At 44.5% G+C, this 27,228-nt stretch overlaps 1 protein-coding gene across 2 annotated transcripts in view; it reads right to left on the bottom strand.

Annotated features, from left to right (window-relative positions):
• Positions 1–27,228, bottom strand: part of LOC119166998 (uncharacterized) — a 398,724-nt gene that overhangs the window by 33,156 nt on the left and 338,340 nt on the right. For both annotated transcript variants that reach the window (XM_037418400.2, XM_075867251.1), the window contains 11 exons: positions 24,064–24,231; positions 23,225–23,392; positions 21,162–21,431; positions 18,796–19,092; positions 11,469–11,738; positions 10,285–10,590; positions 9,283–9,555; positions 6,524–6,660; positions 5,343–5,739; positions 4,261–4,329; positions 3,295–3,870 (listed from right to left, as the gene is read on the bottom strand). In XM_037418400.2, coding sequence (XP_037274297.2) covers positions 3,295–3,870; positions 4,261–4,329; positions 5,343–5,739; positions 6,524–6,660; positions 9,283–9,555; positions 10,285–10,590; positions 11,469–11,738; positions 18,796–19,092; positions 21,162–21,431; positions 23,225–23,392; positions 24,064–24,231 — 2,931 coding nt within the window. The remainder of the gene's footprint in view (positions 1–3,294; positions 3,871–4,260; positions 4,330–5,342; positions 5,740–6,523; positions 6,661–9,282; positions 9,556–10,284; positions 10,591–11,468; positions 11,739–18,795; positions 19,093–21,161; positions 21,432–23,224; positions 23,393–24,063; positions 24,232–27,228) is intronic.

The raw sequence follows: 27,228 nt of genomic DNA, 5'->3' as shown, positions 1-27,228 counted from the left end.
GGCCGTTATCCTGATTAAGGAAGGCCACTTCATGTTCAGATAAAACCAAAGAAGGGGCGCTAATACACGTGCTGCCAGCTCTTGCTATACAATGCGCTTCTATAATTTCTCGAGTTAATTGTGACGGGTGCTTTTTTACCACTTCACATTGATCAAACATGGGGGTACATCCACAATCGCGGCAGTGAATTCCAATGTGGCCCTGGATTGCTTTGTGAACATTATAATGGTGCTCTTTTAGCCTTTCATTAAGGCATCGCCCCGTTTGGCCGAAATACCACATACCACATGAGAATGGAATCGCGTCTGTGGGTCTGTGGTGCACTTTGTGAAATGCTTGCCACTCTCACATTTTATTCCCAGCGGAAATGGCGCACGAACTCACCAACTACCATTTGTCAAACGTATCGTGTTCCTGATAGGCACTACGACAAAAATTCTGATGACTCCTAGTGGTGCCATGAGTATGTGAAAGACGTCCGAGACATATGATTAACATGATTTCCTTAGCCAACTTGACATTTTCTGGCATGGGTGTTAGAGTAAACGGTCAAAAGCGTTAGCGAATTTCAGCTAAACAGTCATGCAATTATTTTTAATTTTCATGTAATATCTACCCCTTTTAGCAGTCTAGCTCGATGGACTAAATAATAGTGCTGTCTATTTGAGGTCAATGTCAAAATAATTACATATACAGAACTTTTTGCAATATATTGTATATTCATACAGGGTGTTTCAAGAAATGTGCCCAATTATCTTTAAAAATAAAGAAAAAGTGCTACTTGCTCACAATCTTCAAGTTTCTTTTTCTGTAGCGGCAGGCATATTAAAAAGACACGATTTGTAACAGCAATTAAGGAAGTAAAATAATTAACTTTTTAATTAGTGGAGTTGAGCAGTTGAGTCGAATGGGAGAATTGAAGTCCAACATGCGAAGAACCCGTTGCCCTTTTGAAAATTTGGAAAAGCGGCGTTCAGTAATAACTGCAAATTAAGAAAACTATTTGGAATTCTATGGCGAAACCAAAACTAAAGGACCGATGAGTGCAACAAGCAGACGACTACAATGATGTCACTATTGAAAACAGCGATTACAGGAATGCAGTTTTTCCCCCTTCGATAATGTATATGCGTCATGCGTGCTGTAATTACAAGCGCAGCCCACACACCCACGCAACGAAGTCGGTTGATTCATGATTGATATAACAACGCTCTCTCATTTCGGACGTCTCAGACGAATATGGCAGTTGCGCTCTTTCGCGTTTCGATTTTACTGCAGAATATAGGAGAAATTAATTAATTTGCAATTATTACTGGAGGCCACTTTTCCCGAATCTCGAAGTGGCAATGGGTTCTTTGCATGAAGGACTTCAATTCTCCCATTTGACTTAGCTGCTCAACTCCATGAATTAAAAAGCTAATTAATATAACTTTCCTAACTGCAGTTAAAAGTGATGTCTTTAAGATTTTTAAGATGCCTACCCCTACAGAAGAAGCAACTGTGAAGACTGCGAGCAAATAATGCATTTTCGTGATTTTTTAGAAATATTGGACACATTTCTTGAAACACCCAGTATATAACACCAACCTCGACATTGATCAATGCACACAACCAGGCACACAGTGTTGACCAATATCTAACACCTACCTCGCAATGTCTTCTTAATTATTTCAATTATTTATTGACATGCTAACAAATCTTTATTTATTGATTGACACGGCAACCTCCATGGGGAATTTCAGCACGGTTGCATTAAAAAACTGCAAGTTGCAGGATTTTCAAAGCTGTATCGAATATGTACCAGTGGAAACCAGAGTAGGAAAGAACACATTTTCAATGCAGGCAAAAATGCTTGAGGCTCGTGTAATTTGATTTCGGTGCACTTTAAAGAGGGTGGTCGAAATTTTTGGAGACTTCCACAACGGCGCCCCACATAATCATATCATTTTGTGGCGTAAATCCCTACAATTATTATTATTATGAAACAAAAAAAAGCAAAAAAAATGTATGCTCGTTTACTACATTTTAGTTTTAAAATCATGAGGTCAATGCTAGGTTGAATAATTAATCTAATCAATGACTGTATTGCTCAATATAACTCATAAATATCAAATGCAGTTCATAATTTAATTACTATGATCATGAAAGGACTCTTACTATATGGCTCTATACTATACTATGCCTTTGTCTGGTGGTTCAGTGCAGATGAAAAAGTGATTACCTTTTACATGTTCACATTGTTCTGCTTTTTAGTTAGCTGATAAAAATTTAAGATAAAAATAAAAATTTTAATTTTATTCATATTAAAAGATGCATGCACAGAAGCAACAGTTGCCATGTATTAAAACACCATCAACAAGGACATGAATTGTATAACGTCATCTTGCTTAATCTAAGGCAACAAATCAAGCCTCAGAGACGTGTTATCACGGTCCCTTCTGTTGATTATAATGAGCGATTGGCGACTGACTCCACTGCACGTGCTCTGCTAACAGCACGAACAATGCGCGCATGCAGATCACCGTTCTGCTTGAAGCAAATCTAATAAGGAATGCTATTCTCTTAACACTCTAACGGAATGTTCATCCTCGGCACACACGATTAGTTGATGATGCTCGAGTGCCTGAATGTCGTTAACAGTGAAGGTACATTCGATCAATTGCAGCGTCGACCAATCGCGTACGTCGAGGACAAACATTCTATAACAAAATGCACACGAGGTCGCGTCTCAGTTTGCGAGTATAGCACCTTAGCCGAGCCAGCTGCAAATATGCACAAGCTGTTATAACATAGTATTGGGGCAGTCAACAGAGCCGGAAATTTGGAGTTGACTGAACTGTTACCGTGCGGCCGAAACCGTCTAGCCCTTTTAAAGATTTTCATTCAGAATCGACCAGCTATAAGAGGAGGGCGAATGAACACCTTAAAACACTTGTGCGAGCGCCTGAACTCCTTGATGAGTACCACTTAGCAACAGGTTTGTTGGGGACAGGTAGACCTTCAGAAAAAGGTTTGCAGACGTTGAAGGCAGGCGGTGTAAACTGACACCAGAATCAAAGTCATAGGACCAATAGCTCGTGATCGGCTCTTCTCGTTAAGGTTGTGACCCATTGCGGCACATGATCTTTCTCTCTACACACATTATAATCACTTGAAAAATAATACAAAAATCTGTGAAACCCCAAGGGCAAATTAAGCTTCATTTTCTTTGAAGGGTATGCTGTAACTTCCTATAATAGGTAATGGGCAACAAAAGCTGCACGGCCTTGCGTGCGACATGAACTCCAACTTGCCTCGTGCTGGAACAGTATTGAGATGAAGCGCAGGTCCAGCACAGGCAGTGCCGACAGCTGCACAACTTCCGACTGTTCCAGTGCCGAGAGCTGCCCGTTCACATGGTCCAGCGATGTCCAGAACGTGATCCACGGCCTCAGCCAGAGCCAGGCCTCTCCTGCCCGTGCCCTCGCTTTCTGCGCCAATCTGTCCATGGCCCCGTCTAGCTGGTCGCAAGACTCCGCGTGCTCGCGCGTGGATCGACGCTGCCGCAAGGCCGCGAGCATTGGCTTGAACGTCTCCAGCCGGAGCTGCAGGTTGCCGACGTCTTCGAGGTGCTGCCTGCAGGTTGCCGGGTCGCGGAAGGGGGGACCCGTCAGACTGGTCAGGGTCTGGCGCGACCTTTGGCTGAGCCGGAGTAGGTCCGTGCAGCTGTCTTCCAGGGGTGCCTTCTGGAGGAGGAGTCTCCGGGCGCTGCCCCAGATGATGATGAGCCGATGGCAGAGGATCCCCCATCGACGGAGCAGGTCATCCGAGTCGTCTGTTCGGATGCAGTGGAGATTCACGCCCAGTGGAATCACGTCGCGGGACAGCTTCTGCATCGCATGGGATTGTGAGAAAATGTGGTGAGTGAAATCTTCTCAGAGGATGGTGCGTATGAATAATGGTAGTGGTGGGCACCCTGCTTTAGAAGCATATTTTTTGTTTGGAGAGGACTATTATAAAAATTTCACAGCTTATGCACGTTCACGTGCCGATTTCAAATGCCCAATTTCAGTTGGATGTTAAACAAAAGCAGTTCCATAAAAAAATATCGTAACTATTCTAGCACATGATGTGTATTACACTGAGGTCAGTTTATATTAGCACACTGCAAAGAATAGAATTGCTTTCACGAGTGAATACAACTGAATGTGTTAGAGTCAAGTAAATGCGCGCCAAGTGGAGCGAGAGCGTATGGTACGGATGAATGAAATTCCACTTACCTCTAGCTTAGCACAAAGGTTTTGCAGCTTTTCCACGCTCCAGTCACTTTCGGGTTCTCTTGGGAGCACCTGGACATTTTCATGCCACGTAATTTATTTGCCTTCTCTTAAATATAAAAAGCATTATCGTGCATTATTTTCTGCACCAGTGACTAGGCTGCAGTGTCACACTAACTCAAACCTCGATATAACGAACCCGAATGTAACAAATCATTGGTTATAGTGAAACAAGTGAATAATAGTTATATTGTATATACTGTGTCAAGAATATACATTTATAACGAATTTATGAATATAACGAAGTATTTTCATGGCAGTCATGACTGCTATAACGAGGCTTGTGTGTAGTTGCTCCATGGCCAATAACTTCCAGTACCGCAATAACACATGACAGACAGAGGCTCATGTGTGTGTGCACAGCGCTGTGTGTATGTGTGCCACTCTCTTTGTCGGTTCGGCTGTTGTGCACTGCAAGCTATTTGTCGGTGTGAGTTTCGAGTCAGCCTTCTCCTACATTTCTGAAGTGATCTATGCAATCCTAACGCCCTATGCTAACAGGGTTGTAGCAGCTTTCTACAGGGATTCTGATTGCTTCTCACTTCCCTGCTTAATTTAAAAGTAGCACTGTTATTCATTCAGTAAGTTTTTTCATGATAAAAGTTCAATGAACGAAAGCAGCAATATTTGCAGAATATTGCAAATAAGTTTTGAAGAATTGCGCAACATAGTGGAAGAGTTTTGGAAGGCATAATGACAACCACCTGTTTGTAGCAAGAGGAGACAAGGAAATCTATACCGACGTCTTAGAAATGAGAACTTCTTAGTTGCAGAAAATTTTTCCTGGGGCAGGGATTTAAACCGGTATAAATGCCTTTCCAGGGCAGTTGCTCTACCAGGAGATCTCAACGGGTGGTTGTCCCTTTCAATATTTGCAGAAGTGTACACATCTACAGCGTAATGGGACCGAACATTGTACACGCTTATTTCTCATGTCCTTTCCCTTTGTGCTGTTTTTACTCAAATCGAATGATGTTTCTGGGATACTTTCCAAATGCCTCTGTGTGTAAGAAGTTGCACCTCACCTTCTCCAGCTGTTTGAGCTCCTGCTCAAGTTTTGCCGGGTGAGCGGCGAAGCCCAAGGCAGACCAGTCGCAGTGGCGATGGGGTGCCAACCGCGGCTCCACGAGTGCCGCGGCAGATGCTTGTAGGGCGTTGACGCGCGCTTTCAGTGGCGACGCGTCGAGGAGTTGGCTGGAGACGTCTGCGGAGGTGAGGTCTCTCAAAGCGGAGCGAACGTCCGCTCGGGCAGCTGCCTGAGCGTAGCTCAGCTCGGTTCCTCCACCACTGTCTTCTTCGTGGGCCGCCTTGAGCGCCAAGTTGATGAGCTTCTCCTCCGCCGTCAGCCACCGTAGCCACAAGGAGTGCAGCTGAAGCATGTCCTTGTGCAGCTGAGATGTCTTGTCCTTAAGTTGGTGCCACCTTAATAAGAAACAAAAAAATATGTGACCACGTTAACGTCTTCTCCATATCCGTCCAGGATATTGAGCAGATTTGGCCCATTTCGCCAACGATTAGCTAGAAATCAGCCACTCATCAATGGTAGAACTGAAAGCTGGGCAGGTTGATGCCTATTTGAACTGAATTCGGGGTGCACGCAGAAGGGACACAGCCCTTGTTTGTTATACTTTGCTTTGTCTTGCCTTGTCCACATCTTTTACGTGCGCAGTGACTTCGACGCGAATCGGTCATCTCTTCCCACAGCAATGACCGACCTGCTGTTTGTGGTCTTTCTGCATGCTGCTAGATAATAGCTTGAATTTTGTGCAACATTCCTTTTGCAGTAAATGTTACTCCTTCACTGACCCTATGCAGATATTTGGCGGCACCTGTATAGGAACACTACTGTATATTTATCATTTAGTGTCTAACCTCTGCCATGCTAAATTGCAACTGCTGACATAACTGCACTGTTTAGCAGGTCATGCAATACTCTCTGACAATGTATTTTACCATAGCAAATAGTAATGTTTTCGAATACACCCTAAACATACTTTAGTCTATTTAAAAACATTGTACATGTAGCATGTGTGCAATTTGATGTGCTTTTTCGACGATGCAGAGCATTCCAGCACAGTAGTGAGGGCTGTTTGTTATAAAATCTCCTTTCAAATGGTTGTGAGCAATCCTGTCGAGTGGATGATAAGATCTATCACACAAAGCAAATGTGTCTCAACTTGTGCAAAAAGTATTGCACTACACTTGCCTGTCCCGCAGCTGCCGAACCCTCTCCCGCGTATTTTTCTCGGGCTTGCGTCCGTGGCCGTCTGTCAGCTCTGCCTGAGCAGCCTCGAGACTACCCAGCAGTGGCTTCTCTTGTTTCTCCAGTGTCTGTCCCAAAGCCTGAAATGGCAAAAAAAGAAAGAGAGAAAGGCGGTTGAGAGCCAAGCAAGCACAGTATGATGTGTAATTCACAGCTAATGTATGCAAGATGTATTCGGAAAGAGATCGACTGAACGGGCATAGTCTGCAGGGCTCTGACAAACTCGGCAATAAGAACCTAACCTTTGGTATGACTATCACACAAAATCTTGTTCTTTACACTTGTGTGGCACACAAGCACTCGGGGTGCGAGAAACGAAAAGCCAACACAAAGCCAACATGCCATGAAATCGAACTGATGTTATTATGTCCTCAGGGGGAGGATTCATGTCCACACACCTGGCTTTTGTACAAATGAGCATAAGTTTAACTAAAAAGTCTTGTTTTTTCTACGATCCTGTAGAACGCACACACCACAACTGGGACTGCACCCATAACCAAAGAGTTTCCTATAAATGCACTAGAGGGAACTCTGGTGCTAGTGTCTGTGGGAGCTGCAATGCAAGGGGCTTCAGCCAGCCGGGGGATTGATGGGTAGTAGACAAATTTGCCTCGTCTTCATTATTTCGGCTCTGTTTGGCTTCGTGCGGCATGAATCGGCCTTGTTGCAAGATGAAGCTCACCAATGATTTAGCAGTCACGCGGTCAGCGCCTCCATTTTTTTTAGGCCCATCAATTCAAATCGGCTCACAAAGTTCACAATGGTTCATTTTTAAAATTTGAAACGAAACCAAAACAAAGCAATAAAAAACACCACAAGTGCGTTCAAAGCCACACGCACGAAGACTCGGAAAATTCGTGTGCGGCCCATCGATCTCATGGTGGCTGAACGCACACAGCAACAGAGTATCCTCTATTTAGTTTTGGGAAACTCGATGCCCATAGCCACACATGTGAAGTGATGAATGAAATGAATAAATCAGCCTATAGACATAGTTACCCTACATGTCTTTCATCAATGCAACGTGTCACTCCTGCTGGTTAGGTACGCAAACCATTTACATGCTCTCAGCTGCGCGTGATGCACACATTGTTTTATGTCATGTTAAGGGGGGCAGACTGGTCTTTGGGAGCAAAAAGTGACAAAAAATTCATTTTTTAAAACTGACATATTTGGTTTCCGCAGTATTTTTCTATCTCTGCAAATTTTTACACACCAGAAAGTGGTACTTTTTTTTCGTAATGTCACTCTAACTGTCCAGATTCTTGGTGCTGCTAACATGCAGAACCTGCAAAAAAAAGAGGGGGGGGGGGGGGAGAACAGACTTCGAGGCTTCTTTATAATTTGCCGCCACCTGTGTTATAAGCTCTGATAAGAATTTATGAACACCTTTATGAGGTTTCAGAACATGCGCACCATGGTTGTTGCTTTTTGAAGAAGCTGTGCATTTTCAGTTTTTTTCTATTTTTCTCAAAAAAGCAAATTTACGACTGTTCAATTTTGACGCCTCAATATCTCTGCAGCTAGGGCATGTACAACAATAATGCTTGTTTTCAATGAAAACCTGTATGAGTGTAGAATGCAAGTATGGAAGCAGAATTTAGAGAACAAGCCTTTTTAATTAATTACTCATCAAAATTGTAATGCAATTTCAACTGCTGCAATGGATAGTTCATTTTGCTGTAAAATAACCAAGAAGGCGTAAAAACAAAAAAAAAATTCTTGCATACTTTCAATCTATAGTCATTAGCCTCTGTTGGCATGTCTTGAATATAACTTTTAATTTAGCACTTTCTTTTTTCTATGGTGGCCTCATACAATAGGAGGTGAACTTAGGTTATCTCAGGAACAAAATGAGTAACAAGAAAACTAATTAAATATTTGAAATAAGCAGAAAAAGCTGCACAATTTTGTGCAGTTTCATCAAGATCACTGAAGAAATAAGCAAAAAAATTGCCCGCAGCTTCCCTCGGGGGAACACTGAGGAGGATGCGGACCATATAATTGGTTAACGGGGTGTTAAAGTGCGACTTACTTGGGTCGATGGCTAAACTGGTTAACGTGGTTGTGAAATGGGGTGTTAAATTGCGACTTACTTGGGTCGATGGCTAAATTGGTTAACGTGGTTGTAGGAGGGGGTGTTAAATGAGTGAACACGTACACACGTATACGAAAGGGCGGCGCTGGTCGAAGGGACGTCGATCATTGTGTTTGTGGATTCGTTGGAATTCATTTCACCGCGACCTTGGACGTCGACGCGTCGTACAAATCAACCGACGAGCGGCAACTGAGCGAGCGAGCGCCGACCTTGAGTATATATACAGCACGACGGCGCATGCACTGTCAGCTGTTGAATGTTCTCGAAGCGCGACGCCACATGCGCGTCCACTGGAGAATCAGGAGAATTGTAGATGTCGAACGCGTGTGTAGAGGAGGAAGGGTGCACAGATGGAGGAGTGAAGCGCGCGCGGTGTGTAGAGGAGGAAGGGATGCACAGATGGTGGAAGAGTGGGCGACGGCGCGACGGCGCATGCGCGCGCGTCAGCTGTCGAATGTTTGAGAAGCGGTGCGTCACGGCGCGGACGGCGCACTACAAGGCGCGAGTATAAGATGCTCCGCATCTAAAAAAATGTCTAAGACCAGTCTGCCCCCTTAAGTCATGTTGAAACCTTAAACAGCGAACGGAAGTTGAGAGCACTCACCTCAAGCGCCGGCAGGTAGCTGGCGTACAGCTCGGGGCAGCAGTTGAGGTAGCGCTGCAGGCAGTCCTCGGCCTGTGTTAGGAAGGATTCCACCGCGTCCAAGGACTTCTCGTAAGCGCCCACTTCCCTGAGGGCACTCTCCAGGCTTTGGCTCAGCTTGCCGGCTTCTTTTTCCGCCACGTCGTGCTGTTTGCGCAAAGCTGCAACGTCTTGTCCCTTCCTTTCCAGGCTGTCCAGGGTAGCCCTCTGGGACTTCAACATTTCTCTGATCCACTGACAAGAGAGATGAACAAGAGTCATCAAATTAACCAGAAAGAATGAAACTCACACAAATGAAATCACAATAACCGTAAGTATGACTACTGCAGAGCTCCAGTATAAAGAGTCAAAGATGTAATAAGTTAATGTATGCTCTAAATGTAGTATTGTATCACTGTGATGTGATGAATGTGATCAAGCCAAGGCTGCTGACTCTTGCATTTTATTAACTTTGATATAACAAACCCAGATATAAAGAAATATCGGTTACAACGAAGTAAATGAAAAGAAGCCTCGCAATAAAAATATAGTGTTTCGAATATACATTTATAATGAATTTTCGAATATAAACTTATTTTCGTGTAAGATACAACTTTCTTATAATGAGAGAGAAAAAAACTCATTTCGAAACACAAGTCTGGGTCTGAGCTCTAGGGTGAAGCTTTACTAGCCGCTTCTAAGATGGTGCGTATACGTGTAAGGAGAATTGTCCACGAGGAGGTTGTTTCGCCCAGATTCGCGACCCAGGCCTCCCATGTAAGTTACATTAGAGCGGGGTGATTGGCGTTGTGCTGTATAAGCTCTGGGACAGTGCCAGCATGTGCGAAATAATGTCGGTACTGAACCGCACATTTGGCAATGAGGTGTATCCAGGGCCTGTCGATGTATTTGCTCATCCAATCAAATCTTGACTCCTGATCGACCTGTAGAGTTCGACTCGCGTTCAACCAAAGATATGCTCACCTGAATGATGTACAAGCAGGATCTAATGTGCCGACGCTCTGTGGGCTTCTCCCTTGCGACTTGCTGGAGAGCGGCCTGCATTGCCTCAATGCTTGGTCTCAATGCGCAACGAGTCATGATGGCCCGGTCTTGCTCGCCTATGCTTCTCCTTGCGGCCCTGAGCTGCTTCAACAGCACAACTATGATGATCTGCCAACGGCGGAGGATGACGTACAGCCTTCGGCGCGCCTCCTCGTCGGCAGGCGGGTATGACGACAGAGCTGACAGCAAAGCCGGCTTGCACGCTTCCATCTCTTCCTTGCATGCCTGACATCAACGAACGACAAACAAATTTAATTGCCTCGTAATGCGAAAAGCATGGCATGAAGAATGCCTTTATTTAATGAAAACAACCGATACGTTTTTTAAAAATAATTCACACTAGGAGGCACTGCTGTATAATAGGTGATACGCGAACTCTCATCTTTCGTGATCGTTGCATTATTGGCATCGACAAAACAACAGTGATGGCACCGGCCCACAGCACGCAATATAATGCCAAGATTCACAATTCACACGGCCATTATTTCTCAAGTAGCCAGTACAGATGGCCGGTCAAAGGGTGATCACAGGAAAAGGTTCTAAAAGGATGTTTGCCTATTGTTCCTGTTCTGCATAATCAAGAATCTTTCAATACCAACTTTGATTTTACTGGCATTAAGTGGCCTCATGAAATCTTTGTAAGACGCGATGACTAAATCTCCAATACATTCCATTACTGAAATAGGGCACACGTTTTTGTCTTTTTTTTTTAAATTGAAAGCATTGGTGTGCATGGAATAAATGCTACCAGTAATGCATGCAGGGATGTGACATTACAGGTGGTAGCAAGTGATACAGCCATGCATTGTTTCTGCACAGAATGCACAATGCTCACAGACTGAAATGAGACTTCAAGAGTAAGAACAGGTGCTCTTGAGGCAACAGCATCATGTCACGACAAATAAGGTCCCCAAAAAGATCTGGCATGAGCATATAAGACCAATTACACCAAAAAAAAAAAAAAGGATAACAGAAAAAAACAAAAGTATGTGTTTTACATAGTCTTGATTTGTAATGTTTCAATCCATGAGAACTAAAAATCTAACGAAAAGTCTCATTTCTAAATCTATCTTAGAGAAATGATGAGAACATCCTGTTGATACCTGAAGCATGGGGAGGTCTGCCATGGGAACATGCTGAACGGCTTGTTCTGCGGCACTGAGCAATTCTTCTGCGGCCTTTTCAGTATCTTCTTGATTGGTCATGGTTGACCAGCTTGCGCGAGCCTTTTGCAAGCCTTCGTGCAGCTTGCCGAGCCGCTGACTCAACTTTCTAGTGTCCGCTTCCAAGCTTTCGAGGGAAACGACGTCGCCCGACGGCTTTTCAGCGGCGATCTTCAGATCCCTCTCGGCCTCGTGCAAGTGTCTGGCCAGCTGAAAAGTGATCGAGTGTGTTGTGGTAACTTAGAACAAACAGCCATCGACATAACCAGCCTACCTTAATTGACGTTTTCATTTTTAGTCAGTACAGACTTTTTAAGATTGACTGTCACAAATAGTATATTTGTAGTTGCTGAATTCAATTACTCCAAGAGGCAGACATTACTGTGCGAGAAATTCAGATATATAATCAGATAATTACAACAAGAATTGCTCATTGCACTTGCATATATCTTCTTCAGAGCATCATTATATGTATTAGTAAAAATACTGTTCATATTGAAAGCTATTAAAAAGTTATTTTCTTAGCGTTGTGCCTAGTGCTATTTGATTCATATCTGACCTGGTCGCAAAAATTGCCATTTGTGCAAGCCTAGAAACACACCTCTATGCTGATAAAAGCTGCGCCTGCTCTTCTTCAAGATGTTATATATGTAAATGTGAACATCATTTTATGTAGGTACTTGTGAGTAAATATTCGTTCAATATTTCAAAACCTCCAAAACATATTCAGTTTGAGCTGCTTTTGGCAGTGTTAAAATTGTACTCGACTTTGGTCTAAAGATAGAAATGCATGCACTACCTGAAACCAACCAGCTACTCTAGAAGCTAACACTATATTACGGAAGAGTGAGTTAGTTGGTACGAATTAATGATGAAGAATTCGGCATTCAGACTTGGACATAAGAGAAGAGCTCAGAATAATACAAATGTTCTGATCTTTTCTCTTGAGTCCTGGTCTGCTTGCCAACTTCTTTTATCATTATGAACTGAACATGTGGCCAAAGGCAGACTAGCTTAAACAAGATGGAAAACTGGGCTAGTTGGTGAGCATTCATCGTGGTTAACAGCGCGAAACACCCGGACAGGAGCGATAGAAGGACACGGTACAGCGCTGACTTTCAACTGAAATTTTTATTGAAAACACGAGAATATATATATAGACAGAACAGAAGACCTCGTGACCAAACCAGCCCCCTCAATCGATAAAATTATACACGGCGACAAGGCTTTGTCATGTGCACGCAATCTTGCCACAAAAATAACACATACTTCAAACTATAAGATTCCAATGTCGCCAAGAAAACCGGGCATGAGCAGACGAATGAACTTTAGCCACTATCTAACAAAGATAATTCATTACCAAGTAAGGCGATAGACGGCTGGCTAACGCATTGAGACCCTTTCTTATTTATAAAAAATGCCTCCATAATTTCTCTTGAAAGCTTGTCTGGGTGCTTGAAGAGTACTTTTGTTTTTTCAAAAAGTGGGTGGCATCCACATTCGCGGCAATGCAAAGACAAATGTGAATGCGCAAATCCTTTCAAGGAACTGTGGTGTTCCCTTAGCCGTATATTGACACAACGCCCGGTCTGACCAATGTACTCTCGCCCGCATGAAAATGGGGTTGAGTACACGACATTCTGCATGCACGGGAGAAACTTCATAGTATGTTTGATACTACACTGCTGATAAATTCCAGTCTTCCTGCCTTCTATGCGAGTGTTTACTGCCTGGCAAAGTCCCTTAAGCTTCGTTCTGCTTGAAAACCCAACGTTTAATCTGAACTTAGATGCTACTTTCTTTAATCTGTGCGAAAAAGAATGAACATATGGAATGTAGACAGAACGGCTAAAATCTTTTTCTTTCACTCGGGAGGACTGCCCCTTGACCTCACGCAGCAGCTTATCGCAAGTCGTAGAAATGATAGAGTGAGGAAAGCCTGCATCACGCAGCCTCGCCACCTGATAGTTAACGCTGTCAAGCATACGATGGGGACAACTCTTATTGAGGGCGGACCTTATAGCGGAAGTGGCTATACCTCGTTTAATCAATTTCGAGTGCCCTGATCTGAAATCAAGAAGAGACTTCTTTGACCTCGGTTGATAGGTCCAACACACATGTTCCGCTTTGAAAGACAGTCTAAGGTCTAAGAACTGCAACTCCTCCTTTTCAGGAACCTCAATAGTAAACCTAAGACCTTGTCCCTGTTCATTAAACAACTTTACGACGTCCACAATCGATCTTTGGAAATTTAGCCTATTGACGAAAACCAAATAGTCATCCACAAAGCGGAAAATTCTCAAAGCTAATTCACCTAGGTTATCATTTATTTTGCGGTCAACGAAACTTAAAAAGATGCTGCTTAGTACTGGCGCTACGCAGGAACCTATGCACACTCCTGCCCTTTGGATAACTGTCCTTCCTTGCCACTGAACGATCGTGGACTTCAAGTAAAACTCCAAAAGCTCTAGGAAGCTAGCAACCGGTATTTTGCAACTTTCGACGAAGCCTAACTCATTCATTTGTCCCTCGATGGTCTGTTGCACGAATTTCAATAACTGTACATGAGGCAGGGAATAATAAAGATCTTCTATGTCTATGCTGAATCCAAAGCAACCGCCAGGGTTATTATTCTGCAGAACTTGAACTACGCAGTTAGAACTGGCGACTTCGAAAGGGTCCTCCAGCTTAAGCTGTGCGAGATTAGTCTGCAAGTACCCTGAAATAACATTTAACCATGACCTTCTTTCCGAGACGATGGTCCTGAAAGGATAGTTCTGCTTATGCGTCTTTACACTGAAGAAGGCCTGCAGAAGGAGCCCTTTTTCTCGCTTGACTTCGTTTGCTACTTTCGTTAATCCAACCTCATTCATCAAAGCTAAAGCACGTGATTTAATCTTAGAGGGATCAACAGAAACTTCGCGAAAATTCTTATCCATTGCTGTGGTTGCTTTTTCCAAATACAAGTTTTCCGGAATAATAACAAAATGTCCTTCTTTGTCAGACTCTAGAATGCGCAAATTACTATCCGCACAGAAATCAATCAGAGGTCCTAACCTTCTCGAACACCTAGAATCCTTCGACGGTTTCAACAACACATCGACGCACTCAGACACACACCTTAGTCTGTCTTCCTCCTCAGCTCGGTGAGCCACTGTCCTGGCTAAGACGACCTTATCCAGCTGTTTCAGACGCGGCTCGAGACAGAATTTGGGCCCTAGTTGAAGGACCTGTAGAAACTTGTCTGGTACTACTTGGTCCCCGATAATGGTCACATTCCCTGTTCCTTTCACTTCTTTCTTCTTAGGTAGCGAAGGTCGAACTTGACTCCATAAGAACTCCGTAGCGTGGTAGGACACTTTAGTCCACTCCTTCAGGAGAAGCCGTCTTCGCGCTTCGGAAGCCTCTTTCGCACAGGCTAAACGCAAAAGATCCTTGTACACCCTCACGTGTTGCCACCACTCCGCGCGTAAAATGCGGCACATCCTCCGAGCGTGTCCCTCAGACGGAGTCATCCACCCACACAAAGACTGCAGGTCGGGAGGGCATAGCGACTTCCTGGCATACCAAGACGCTACTCTTGCTTTGCACACGTAAACGGCTATCATCGACGTCAAAAAGCCGGGATTAGTCAAGAAGCCATTAGAACATGGAAAAGAGCCCTTTGTACTAGAAATAACGTTGAGCAAGATGGAAAACTGGGCTAGTTGGTGAGCATTCATCGTGGTTAACAGCGCGAAACACCCGGACAGGAGCGATAGAAGGACACGGTACAGCGCTGACTTTCAACTGAAATTTTTATTGAAAACACGAGAATATATATATAGACAGAACAGAAGACCTCGTGACCAAACCAGCCCCCTCAATCGATAAAATTATACACGGCGACAAGGCTTTGTCATGTGCACGCAATCTTGCCACAAAAATAACACATACTTCAAACTATAAGATTCCAATGTCGCCAAGAAAACCGGGCATGAGCAGACGAATGAACTTTAGCCACTATCTAACAAAGATAATTCATTACCAAGTAAGGCGATAGACGGCTGGCTAACGCATTGAGACCCTTTCTTATTTATAAAAAAAACTATAAAAATCTTATAGTTTGAAGTATGTGTTATTTTTGTGGCAAGATTGCGTGCACATGACAAAGCCTTGTCGCCGTGTATAATTTTATCGATTGAGGGGGCTGGTTTGGTCACGAGGTCTTCTGTTCTGTCTATATATATATTCTCGTGTTTTCAATAAAAATTTCAGTTGAAAGTCAGCGCTGTACCGTGTCCTTCTATCGCTCCTGTCCGGGTGTTTCGCGCTGTTAACCACGATGAATGCTCACCAACTAGCCCAGTTTTCCATCTTGCTCAACGTTATTTCTAGTACAAAGGGCTCTTTTCCATGTTCTAATGACTTCTTGACTAATCCCGGCTTTTTGACGTCGATGATAGCCGTTTACGTGTGCAAAGCAAGAGTAGCGTCTTGGTATGCCAGGAAGTCGCTATGCCCTCCCGACCTGCAGTCTTTGTGTGGGTGGATGACTCCGTCTGAGGGACACGCTCGGAGGATGTGCCGCATTTTACGCGCGGAGTGGTGGCAACACGTGAGGGTGTACAAGGATCTTTTGCGTTTAGCCTGTGCGAAAGAGGCTTCCGAAGCGCGAAGACGGCTTCTCCTGAAGGAGTGGACTAAAGTGTCCTACCACGCTACGGAGTTCTTATGGAGTCAAGTTCGACCTTCGCTACCTAAGAAGAAAGAAGTGAAAGGAACAGGGAATGTGACCATTATCGGGGACCAAGTAGTACCAGACAAGTTTCTACAGGTCCTTCAACTAGGGCCCAAATTCTGTCTCGAGCCGCGTCTGAAACAGCTGGATAAGGTCGTCTTAGCCAGGACAGTGGCTCACCGAGCTGAGGAGGAAGACAGACTAAGGTGTGTGTCTGAGTGCGTCGATGTGTTGTTGAAACCGTCGAAGGATTCTAGGTGTTCGAGAAGGTTAGGACCTCTGATTGATTTCTGTGCGGATAGTAATTTGCGCATTCTAGAGTCTGACAAAGAAGGACATTTTGTTATTATTCCGGAAAACTTGTATTTGGAAAAAGCAACCACAGCAATGGATAAGAATTTTCGCGAAGTTTCTGTTGATCCCTCTAAGATTAAATCACGTGCTTTAGCTTTGATGAATGAGGTTGGATTAACGAAAGTAGCAAACGAAGTCAAGCGAGAAAAAGGGCTCCTTCTGCAGGCCTTCTTCAGTGTAAAGACGCATAAGCAGAACTATCCTTTCAGGACCATCGTCTCGGAAAGAAGGTCATGGTTAAATGTTATTTCAGGGTACTTGCAGACTAATCTCGCACAGCTTAAGCTGGAGGACCCTTTCGAAGTCGCCAGTTCTAACTGCGTAGTTCAAGTTCTGCAGAATAATAACCCTGGCGGTTGCTTTGGATTCAGCATAGACATAGAAGATCTTTATTATTCCCTGCCTCATGTACAGTTATTGAAATTCGTGCAACAGACCATCGAGGGACAAATGAATGAGTTAGGCTTCGTCGAAAGTTGCAAAATACCGGTTGCTAGCTTCCTAGAGCTTTTGGAGTTTTACTTGAAGTCCACGATCGTTCAGTGGCAAGGAAGGACAGTTATCCAAAGGGCAGGAGTGTGCATAGGTTCCTGCGTAGCGCCAGTACTAAGCAGCATCTTTTTAAGTTTCGTTGACCGCAAAATAAATGATAACCTAGGTGAATTAGCTTTGAGAATTTTCCGCTTTGTGGATGACTATTGGTTTTCGTCAATAGGCTAAATTTCCAAAGATCGATTGTGGACGTCGTAAAGTTGTTTAATGAACAGGGACAAGGTCTTAGGTTTACTATTGAGGTTCCTGAAAAGGAGGAGTTGCAGTTCTTAGACCTTAGACTGTCTTTCAAAGCGGAACATGTGTGTTGGACCTATCAACCGAGGTCAAAGAAGTCTCTTCTTGATTTCAGATCAGGGCACTCGAAATTGATTAAACGAGGTATAGCCACTTCCGCTATAAGGTCCGCCCTCAATAAGAGTTGTCCCCATCGTATGCTTGACAGCGTTAACTATCAGGTGGCGAGGCTGCGTGATGCAGGCTTTCCTCACTCTATCATTTCTACGACTTGCGATAAGCTGCTGCGTGAGGTCAAGGGGCAGTCCTCCCGAGTGAAAGAAAAAGATTTTAGCCGTTCTGTCTACATTCCATATGTTCATTCTTTTTCGCACAGATTAAAGAAAGTAGCATCTAAGTTCAGATTAAACGTTGGGTTTTCAAGCAGAACGAAGCTTAAGGGACTTTGCCAGGCAGTAAACACTCGCATAGAAGGCAGGAAGACTGGAATTTATCAGCAGTGTAGTATCAAACATACTATGAAGTTTCTCCCGTGCATGCAGAATGTCGTGTACTCAACCCCATTTTCATGCGGGCGAGAGTACATTGGTCAGACCGGGCGTTGTGTCAATATACGGCTAAGGGAACACCACAGTTCCTTGAAAGGATTTGCGCATTCACATTTGTCTTTGCATTGCCGCGAATGTGGATGCCACCCACTTTTTGAAAAAACAAAAGTACTCTTCAAGCACCCAGACAAGCTTTCAAGAGAAATTATGGAGGCATTTTTTATAAATAAGAAAGGGTCTCAATGCGTTAGCCAGCCGTCTATCGCCTTACTTGGTAATGAATTATCTTTGTTAGATAGTGGCTAAAGTTCATTCGTCTGCTCATGCCCGGTTTTCTTGGCGACATTGGAATCTTATAGTTTGAAGTATGTGTTATTTTTGTGGCAAGATTGCGTGCACATGACAAAGCCTTGTCGCCGTGTATAATTTTATCGATTGAGGGGGCTGGTTTGGTCACGAGGTCTTCTGTTCTGTCTATATATATATTCTCGTGTTTTCAATAAAAATTTCAGTTGAAAGTCAGCGCTGTACCGTGTCCTTCTATCGCTCCTAGCTTAAACACTCAAACCTCATCATAGCAAAGTTGCATCTTACAAGAAAAAATACTCATTATAACCAAAAATACTTTATGAAGGTTACTCCTAACACTGTATGTATTGCAAGACCATTTTTCATTTACTTCATTACAACCAATACTTAGTTATATCCGTGTTCGTTATATTGAGGTTTGAGTGTACGTCAGAAAGACAGAATTTATGGTGCAAAGACGAGATGAAAAAAATAAAGCCTGACGGCTTATCATTAACCCTAGGCTTAAGTGAGATTCGCTTTCTCTTTTTCTGGTAGTCGTGCTTACTTCAACGGTCTTTGATGGCTGTCTAGCCTGTGGCTCTCTGTCCTTGAGCAACCTCTCGGCCGCCGTTATGGCGGCATTAGCTCTGTCCAGCAGCTCCCTGTTTCGACGCAGGCGGGCCACCTCTCGGCGCAGCCAGGTCGTTCTCCTTGACAAAAGAATCCAGTACTGACGCCAGTCCAGCAAGAGCCGCGCTGGCTGTTGCTCCGGAGGCACGTGGGGTCCTAGCACGACCTTCCTGGACAGGTCCTCAAGGTCGCGGATGTAGGGCACTCGCATGCGAGCCTTGCATTCCAGGTCCTGCAAAGAAATCGTGACCAGGTCATGCAAAGGTACAGGCCATGTTAATGTCAGGTCAAGACCATGCCAAGGTCAGATGACGGCCATGCAAGAAATTTGTGTTCTGCAAAAAAAATCACAGATTTAAGTTATGCAAAGATCTATGTCTCGTCAAGTTAGGTCAAGGTCAAGATCACGTCAAAAGTCAGGTCATGTAGAGAACTGCAGCTCCTTGTGAAAAAACTGTTCTGTAGTATGAGAAGAAAGAAGCAAGCTTTTTAAGAAAGCAACACGCACCCACATATTCTGCCTTCTCGTTATACATCTCATCTGTCTTTTTCTAATGCTATTTCGTTACCCGAGGAGAAGCACACACAGATATGGTTGAGATGAGTCAAACTGTCCAGAAAGAATTAGAACACCCATATAAAATTCAAAGAAAGTCATTCATTACCATCATTACATAGTTACATTTTGCTAAAAGAGGAGTGCTTTAACTATCTGCTAAGTTCGTCCGAAAAAATCGTTTCAGTGTTGCTAGCAAGCATGACTAACTATGGCAACTTCCTGTCAGCGTGTCTACCTCAAGGTGGCATGCGCCCTTTGTGAGATTGTAATCCGTGGCGCCTCAGTGCACCTGGACGACCATGGGCAGCTACGAGAATTCTGCAGCACCGAGTGCCTAGACAAGTACCGCTTGAGAGACCCCACAGCCATGGCCACTGCAGACCGGTCCAGCAAGCTCAAACTCACGGGACCAACCAGATACAATACCAGTACGAAAGCTCTGGTGAGTGCCGAATGAAGGGAGGTCCTTGAGACATGCTCGTGTTGTCTTGTTTCCAACTCTGAAGCCATCCTCGTGAACAGTGGCTAAGATGCATGCAAGTTGTGAGCACTCTCCTCAGTTTCTACTTCATCATCATCATCATTCTTAGCCTGCTCTTCATTCACTACTGGACTAACACTCCTCCCTATAGGGCTCCTTGATTTTAAACTTCTGGCTACCTGCGGACTGCCAGAGCCAGCCAGAGTGCGCTTGTTTTTTTCTGTTGCTCCGTCCCTCCCATGGCACACTTCCAGTTGGCATTCATTTTTCTCATGTTGGACGATTCTGGCGACCCACGGGGAGCCCGAGGGTCCCCAGAAGCATCTAGAACAATTTAGTCGTGGAAGCTATGTGGAAGATTTTGGGCTATCAGACGCTGAAAAGAAATGATACGCACTTAGCGCCATGTTATTGAGGAATCAACGGATTGCAATGCTGGCGCTTGGGGACTAGGTTTTTGCATGTCATTACTCCTGATTTTATCTTCTAAAGCCTGTTTCGCTGTGCGAGATAGGGTGATTATGAAAGGCGGTGAGCATTTTACGCTCCTGTCTATCGTTTTTGTTATGTTTTCTGTGAATCTTTCTTTTGTGAACAATGCAGCGAGCTGTTGCATGCTAACTGCATTGTGCACATGCCCCAGAAGTTGTGTACACATTCGTAAAAGCACGCATGGAGACAACCTCGAGTAAATTTTTTTCGTAGCAGTCATAGGGGTGCCGTGCCTGTTTTTTGTGCGCTTAGCGAAGGGGATTGTGGTCAAACTAGCTATTTTTCTCTGTCGAATGTTTTCATTTGTGAACTTTTTCATAACTTGACTATACATAATGTAGCGTTTTGGCCGTATTGGTATGTCCTACCGACTTGAGGGTCAAAATCGACGGTCGTCAAAACAGTACCAGAAATACTTGACTTTCCTCCGTGGAGGCCTCCTCTCAATTTAAAGAACTTCGAGTTTTAAACATTAATGCTCGCAGTGTCGTTAATAAATCGGAAAGCCTTGAGGCTACTATATTAAGTTACAACCCTCATGTAGTTGTCATAACGGAAACTTGGCTGCATGATAATATTGAAGATGCAGTTGTGTTTCCTCCGTCGTACAGGGCGTATCGCCGTGACAGAAGTACTAGGGGGGGCAGGGGGGCTGTTTTGTTTTTGATGTATGACGCACCAAATAGCTAAAACCAAAGTTTTACCGCCGAGAAAATGCTGGAAAATGAATGAACGAACAAACAAGCAAGCAATTGAGCAGGCAGCACACCTCAAGAGAGCGCAGTGCTTCTTCCAGCGACTCCAGCGATGTTGGGGCGCTAGGCTCCCAAAGCGGGTGCTGCTGCATCCAAGCAAGCTGCTCCCTTGTGGCATCCTCGAGCTCCTTCAACGCTGCAGCCGAAGATCTGAGCTGAGCCAGTCTGGCCTCGGCGAGCGTGTCCGTTGAGGAACCCTCCACAGGTGCCTCGGCGGACTGGTCGCTCTGACTGGACAGGTGCTTTCCAAGAGCATCGAGGAACTGGACTTCCTGGAGCGCCTCCTGAGTGACAGAAGGTGCGGGGGCATTGTTGCGTTGGCGGATGGGCCGAGGACGAGTCGACTGGGACAGGTGTCCCATGTACTCGCGTGAGACGCAGCTGGTGGGCTTGTTCAACAATTGTCGCTATCAGTTTGTTTTACGGATTCTGGAGGACGGATGCCTTTGCCAGAAATCTCTAAATATCTTTGTCTTGCGTTATCTGACACGGAAGATGACAAAATTGGCCCTAAAAAGTAATTAAGCTGCAGCACTAACTACTGTACAAAATTTTTAAAAGATGTAATTAAATTATATTACAAATTACAGCTGGCCAGAGGTAATCACATCATGTTAATATGACCTTTGAAAGGTAATGAAGGTACTTTCGAAATCAACAAAAATTTACAAATTATGCCAGGCCCTCAGCCAAAAAGCTTTTTGGGAGGGGGTCACTAGTTGAATTTCTTGAAGAACACATTTTTATTTTTTTCTTGGTAAAACACCCCCCTTCATCCGAATTTCAGCGAGGGCCAGGGCCCCTAGCCCCCCCCCCCCCCCCCCGGCTACAGACCTGATTATGCTCTACTGATGTGCGCTTTATATACGACACATGTGCATGATAATCTCATAGATCACTGTCAAACTTTACATGTTTGAGATATGGCACACAGATTAACTCGTGTTTGTTATCCTTCTTTCCTTTTTTTTGGTCTTTTTTTTTTGCCATAAAGGAAGCGAACGTGAAATATTTTATTCAATAGCAATAGGTAGAATAATAAGTACGGTAGTTTTCTTGAAATTGCTCACCTGAAGCAGTTCCCTATATTACTCATTATAGCAAAAACTAATTTATTGAATGTAATGTAATTACTGCCAAGTCTGATTGACTCCACGATATACCCCCAACATCTAATTTCATCATACCACGTAATTCTTCGTACCTTCTTGACCGTGATTTCTTTCCTCAGTGCGTTTTTTGTAGCTCTTTATAGACCACCAGCTATCTGCCCTTTGCAGAACACGCTGGTTTGATTTCTTATTCTTATCTCAACTGAAGTATTGGCTTTACGGTGCTTCTTTGACTCTTGTAATGTCGCGCTCGTCCGTCACTTTTAAGATCGGAGAGCTCTTTAGGCTTTTAATTGTGCCAGGTAGTGCGAACAGAAATTATTATCATCATGAACTGGTATGTGCTTCATCCTCTACGTTAACTTCTGCTTGTCTCACACAACACATGCACCAATTTGTCCTTCGTGGAATACAATAACTCTATGATGAGTGAGTGCGTTACGCAACTAAAAAATCACATCAGGTTGTGTAGTCGTGTGACATAATATCGCTTAATGCCACGCAACGTCTATCGCATGAATAAATTCAGGCAACAATGCATAATAGCTAGCTACGCGACACGTTCCACGATAAACCACGTCACAGCTAGTCACGTGACTAAAATTACTAAATAATTTAACAGGCAGTCACGTGGCATGTATAGCCAAGACTAGCCATACTTAGTACTAGTACTAGCAGAAACTTAGCATCTCTGGCAAACGCTTAGCATTACTATCAAAACTTAGCTAGGCCGTGCACTAAGTTCACTGAAGGGTCCAGCATTGTGCCACAAGTGCAAACTGTGAACATTTTGTTCTATAAATTGCCGTGCAGTCGTTTAACTAACTGTTGTTCTTCTAGTTAAACCATAGATTAGTGCTGGTGTAATGCGATAAGTGCACGCCTTATTTATCCATTACAGTAAAACGAAATGCGATCACTGATAGAAGAAAAAAAAGGAGTGCAAGCAGAGGCAGGGTACCCACCTTCACAGAATCCTCAATATCTTTCACTTGCTGGGGGCTGCCCGTGGGAGACCAGGGAGCAATCAGGGGTTCCAGGAAGCTTTCCTGAGCCTTGGAGGCCGCCTTGCAGCCGGCCAGCCTGTTCTGCAGGGCCTGTTGCCTCAGGGCCCTCTGTACCAGGAGCTGACACTGCACGCAAGATGAATACAAACACTAATGCTTTGCTTTCCACGTGAAATACCCAAAGCAAGTCTGTAGTGGCACAATATTTGACTTCAAAGGCTTGTACTGTGGCCACAATTTGTAGTCTTTGTTTTCACAGACTTGTAATCCACTTTCTATAAGGTTACAAAGCAATATTACGGTGTCGTTGAGTGTAGGAGGGGTTATGTCAGCAAATATATGCCTGGCCAGGCCCAGCACGGAGAAACTTACTAAATCAAGTTAACAAGTTCTAAGGTTTTACATGCCAAAACTGTGACGTAATTATGAGGTACATTATTGTGGACGAATATGGACTAGTGTTCACCACCTAAGGTTCATGAGTGTACACTTATATCAAAGTACACAAGTGTCCTTACACTTTGCCGCACTGAAATTCTGCTGCAGTGGCTGGGAATTAGAACCACATCCTTGAGCTCATCAGTGCAACATCTAATCTCCTAAGCTACTATGCTGGATTGACGCGGCTTGCGGGGCAGAAAACCGCGAACAATGCGATGCGTGGAATGGAACTGTCGAAATTTTAATTCTGGCTTTGCTAAAGTACACAACTTATAAACTTATGATGAAACCACACTGTGCATTCATGAACTGTTGCAGCAAATAAAAGAAATTGCTTCTCGGTGTGTTGGGCATACCTGGCACCACAGTATATGCAGTCTGCGTGAACACTGTGCAAGGCTGGCCACTGCAGGTGTGCGACTCGCGACATCCTTGTCCTCGGGTGTGGACGGTACCATGGTGGCCCTCGTCAACTCCCTCACCTCGGCCCGCGCTGCGCACAACGCTTCGATCCAGGCTTCCACCTGAAAATGGTGTCAATCAAACATGAGCACAGAAAACAATGGTAATAGGAATACCATATTTTCTTGTCTATAAGCCACTTGAAATGTACAGAAAATTGGAAGCTAAATTCGGGTTGCGGGTTACATGCTAATTGTGGCATGGAAGTTTGTGTCACAGCGTGGCTTAAAGGTAATGATAGGAAGGCACCATCACTTTTTATTTTTTACTTTCTTGCAGTTTGTAGTGGGGCTGTGCCCTATAAGCATGGGCTGATTATACTCAAGAAGATATGTTATGCTATGTAAGTGCAAAGAAAAGATTCAGAATGGTTTTATAGTATAGTGTTATATTTCAATAGTACTGTGACATACGATCAGCCAAACGCAAAGGTACAAGTTCACAATGAAGTAATTAATATAATGAGTACTATTTAAAACAACTTGAGCACTATTAAGTCAACATTGATTTTAGAAATAGTGGTCCAGAAACCTCGTAAGGTTACTTCTGTGCCAAGGAACTGCTTATTTTGAGATGAAATCACAGTTTTGTGGTCAACGTCGGGTTAGCAAGCGGTCCAAGCGGAACGCCATACGTCACTGTTGCGGTGCACAATGTAGGCCGGCCTTACTGTGCAGCTGCCGACACTAGTAGCAGCAGAACGAAAGCGGTGGGAGCCACAGCTGCAACAATGGCAATTCACCAATTTCCTGCCATTGACTCCGAGATGGCAGACGTGCTTGGTTCAGCTGGGCCCCGCTAAATGGCACGATCTGTCTACTTTAACCAGGCAAAAACTGAACTTTTGAGCCACTCGCGCCATTCCCCATAGTAACGTACGGCGGTTCTTTTTTCCATAAATCAACCAAAAACAAATGATCAGCCTTTTATTACGTTTCTTGATGCGCGGAAGCTTCTTTCTTTAGTGCAACTGATTGGATTACTAGTGATTAATTGTAGGCGGTACCCCTGACGTCATCAGGATCATTTTGCGAATGTCCTATCGTAGCGCATGTGTGCTCGTGCATTGACCTTAATTTCCCGGGAGGTAGGGCACTGCTGTTGATAATATTGTTGTTTTAGACATTGTGATACATTGAGCTTTCACTCTGGCATAAATTGTTATTTGACTTCAGCGTCCCTTTAACGGCACATAACCGTAGTTAATAGTACAGCATGCTACACACTTTTCGGCAGCTATTTCACAAAGCGAAGACGAACGTTGAACACGGCTGAATGCAACAGCGACTCGCAACCAATGAGAATGTACTGAGACAGAATGATGGCAGAGGCATTTGAGGCCCTGTTTGCCCAGTGCCCCTAGCGACAGCGGCAAGAACGAGCGTACGACAGCTGCCACATGTGGTGTGCCCAGCACAGATTTTTATAAACGAGGCACTCTCTGTACGTGTATTGCATGGGCACGCGAAGATCATGTGGGCCAAGGTGTCAGGAACATCGCAAATGGGACAAAAATATTTGAGTAATGTTGGGTACAGTCTGTGCATTAGTACAGCCAAACACGGATATATCGAACTCGCAAGTTATCTCCTTGAAATTCCTTTGTAAAAGTATAGAAATTTGCATGTTTATATCAAATTGTATTTTTACCCGCCTTCGGGTATATTGAACACCGCGCAAGCTGGAAGGTGTGCTTCGGCACTCGGCGCGCCCCGCGATCTCCGCAGTAGCGGGGCTCTGCAGGCGAACTCGAAGTGCGCTTTGGCACTCGCAGTGCCCGGCGACCTCCGCATGCCCCCGCGCCTCCATCCAAACCCGAAACGCTCAAAAAAAAATAATAAAAATAATAAGGGCGAGAGGGCCCGGACTGCATGGTCTTCAACTTACAAAACGGCGTTTTTTTCCCGTTTCTATTTTTCTTATGCTTTCTCCGCATAGCTGTCAGCTCCGAGGGCAGGAATGAAGGAGCCGAAAACCTCATTCTTTTGCCTTTTCATTAATTTTTTTGTTGCTCTTGCCCTCACCTGTAACCATCGCCTCGCGAGCGCTCAGCTGGCCGAGTCGTCTTTCGTTGTCCCGCCGTCTACGTACCACTGCATGTGCAGCGTTCTTCTTTTGCTTGCGCGCTGTGCAAAGCCGCTGCCAACTCCTTCAATTGTCGACTTCTCATGTAGCTATGGCCAGCATGAAGAAGCACAAGACCCTTGACTTTGCAACGACGTTGAAGGCTAACCAGCGTGCTGAGGCGGGCTAGAAACGTTCGACCGTCGCGGATGACTTTGGGTACCACGGAGCACTCCGAGTAGATCGTTGAAGAACAAGGCAGATAACAAGGCAAAGGTGGCAAAGGAACATACATCAAGAGCCGGTCGTGTGACGACGGAACTTGCGGAAACTAATAAAGACAGCGATGACGAGTGCCTAGATGATGCGTTTTGCGAGTTGTCGTCCCTCTTCCCGACAGCTGTTGCACACAAAGTGTGTGCAGACGATTTCGTGGAAGCGGACTGCAATGTTCAGGCCGTTGCTAGCCTCGTCGACGCGAACATAGTAGCTGCGGTCGCAGGGGCCCAGGATGCCCTGGCCAAGGGCTTATGTGGCGAGGAGGATAGTCTGGATGAGGCGCTGGCTGCACGCACGTACTCCACCGTGGAAGTGGTGGCAGCGTTCCGCATCCATTCGCCGTTGTATCGGCGACATAGAGGGAACCGGGCCGTTGCAACTGGACAGCCTTAATAAGATTGAGACTAGCGTCTTAAACTTCATTTAGAAAATGAAGAAGCAGGCCAAGATAAGGAATTTTTGTTCACGCAAATAAAACATTCTGTTGCGGCATGTGTGCGGAATTAGTTGTCATTCCTGAATGCACCTATTGTTGCTGATGGTACGCTACAGGTAAGCTCTCGGGGCTTGTATCTTTTTATATCAAGTTTTCGATATATCGAACTAATTCACGATCCCCTTCCAGTTCTATATATCCGTGTTCGACTGTATACTGTGTGTGTAAGTGTTGTTCTGAAGTCTTCTCAGTATGATGCTGTCCTCTTTTTTGAGCTACG

This window comes from Rhipicephalus microplus, chromosome 6, assembly GCF_043290135.1.
Source record: "Rhipicephalus microplus isolate Deutch F79 chromosome 6, USDA_Rmic, whole genome shotgun sequence".
NCBI lineage: Eukaryota > Metazoa > Arthropoda > Arachnida > Ixodida > Ixodidae > Rhipicephalus > Rhipicephalus microplus.
This window is presented reverse-complemented; position numbering and strand designations above follow the sequence as displayed.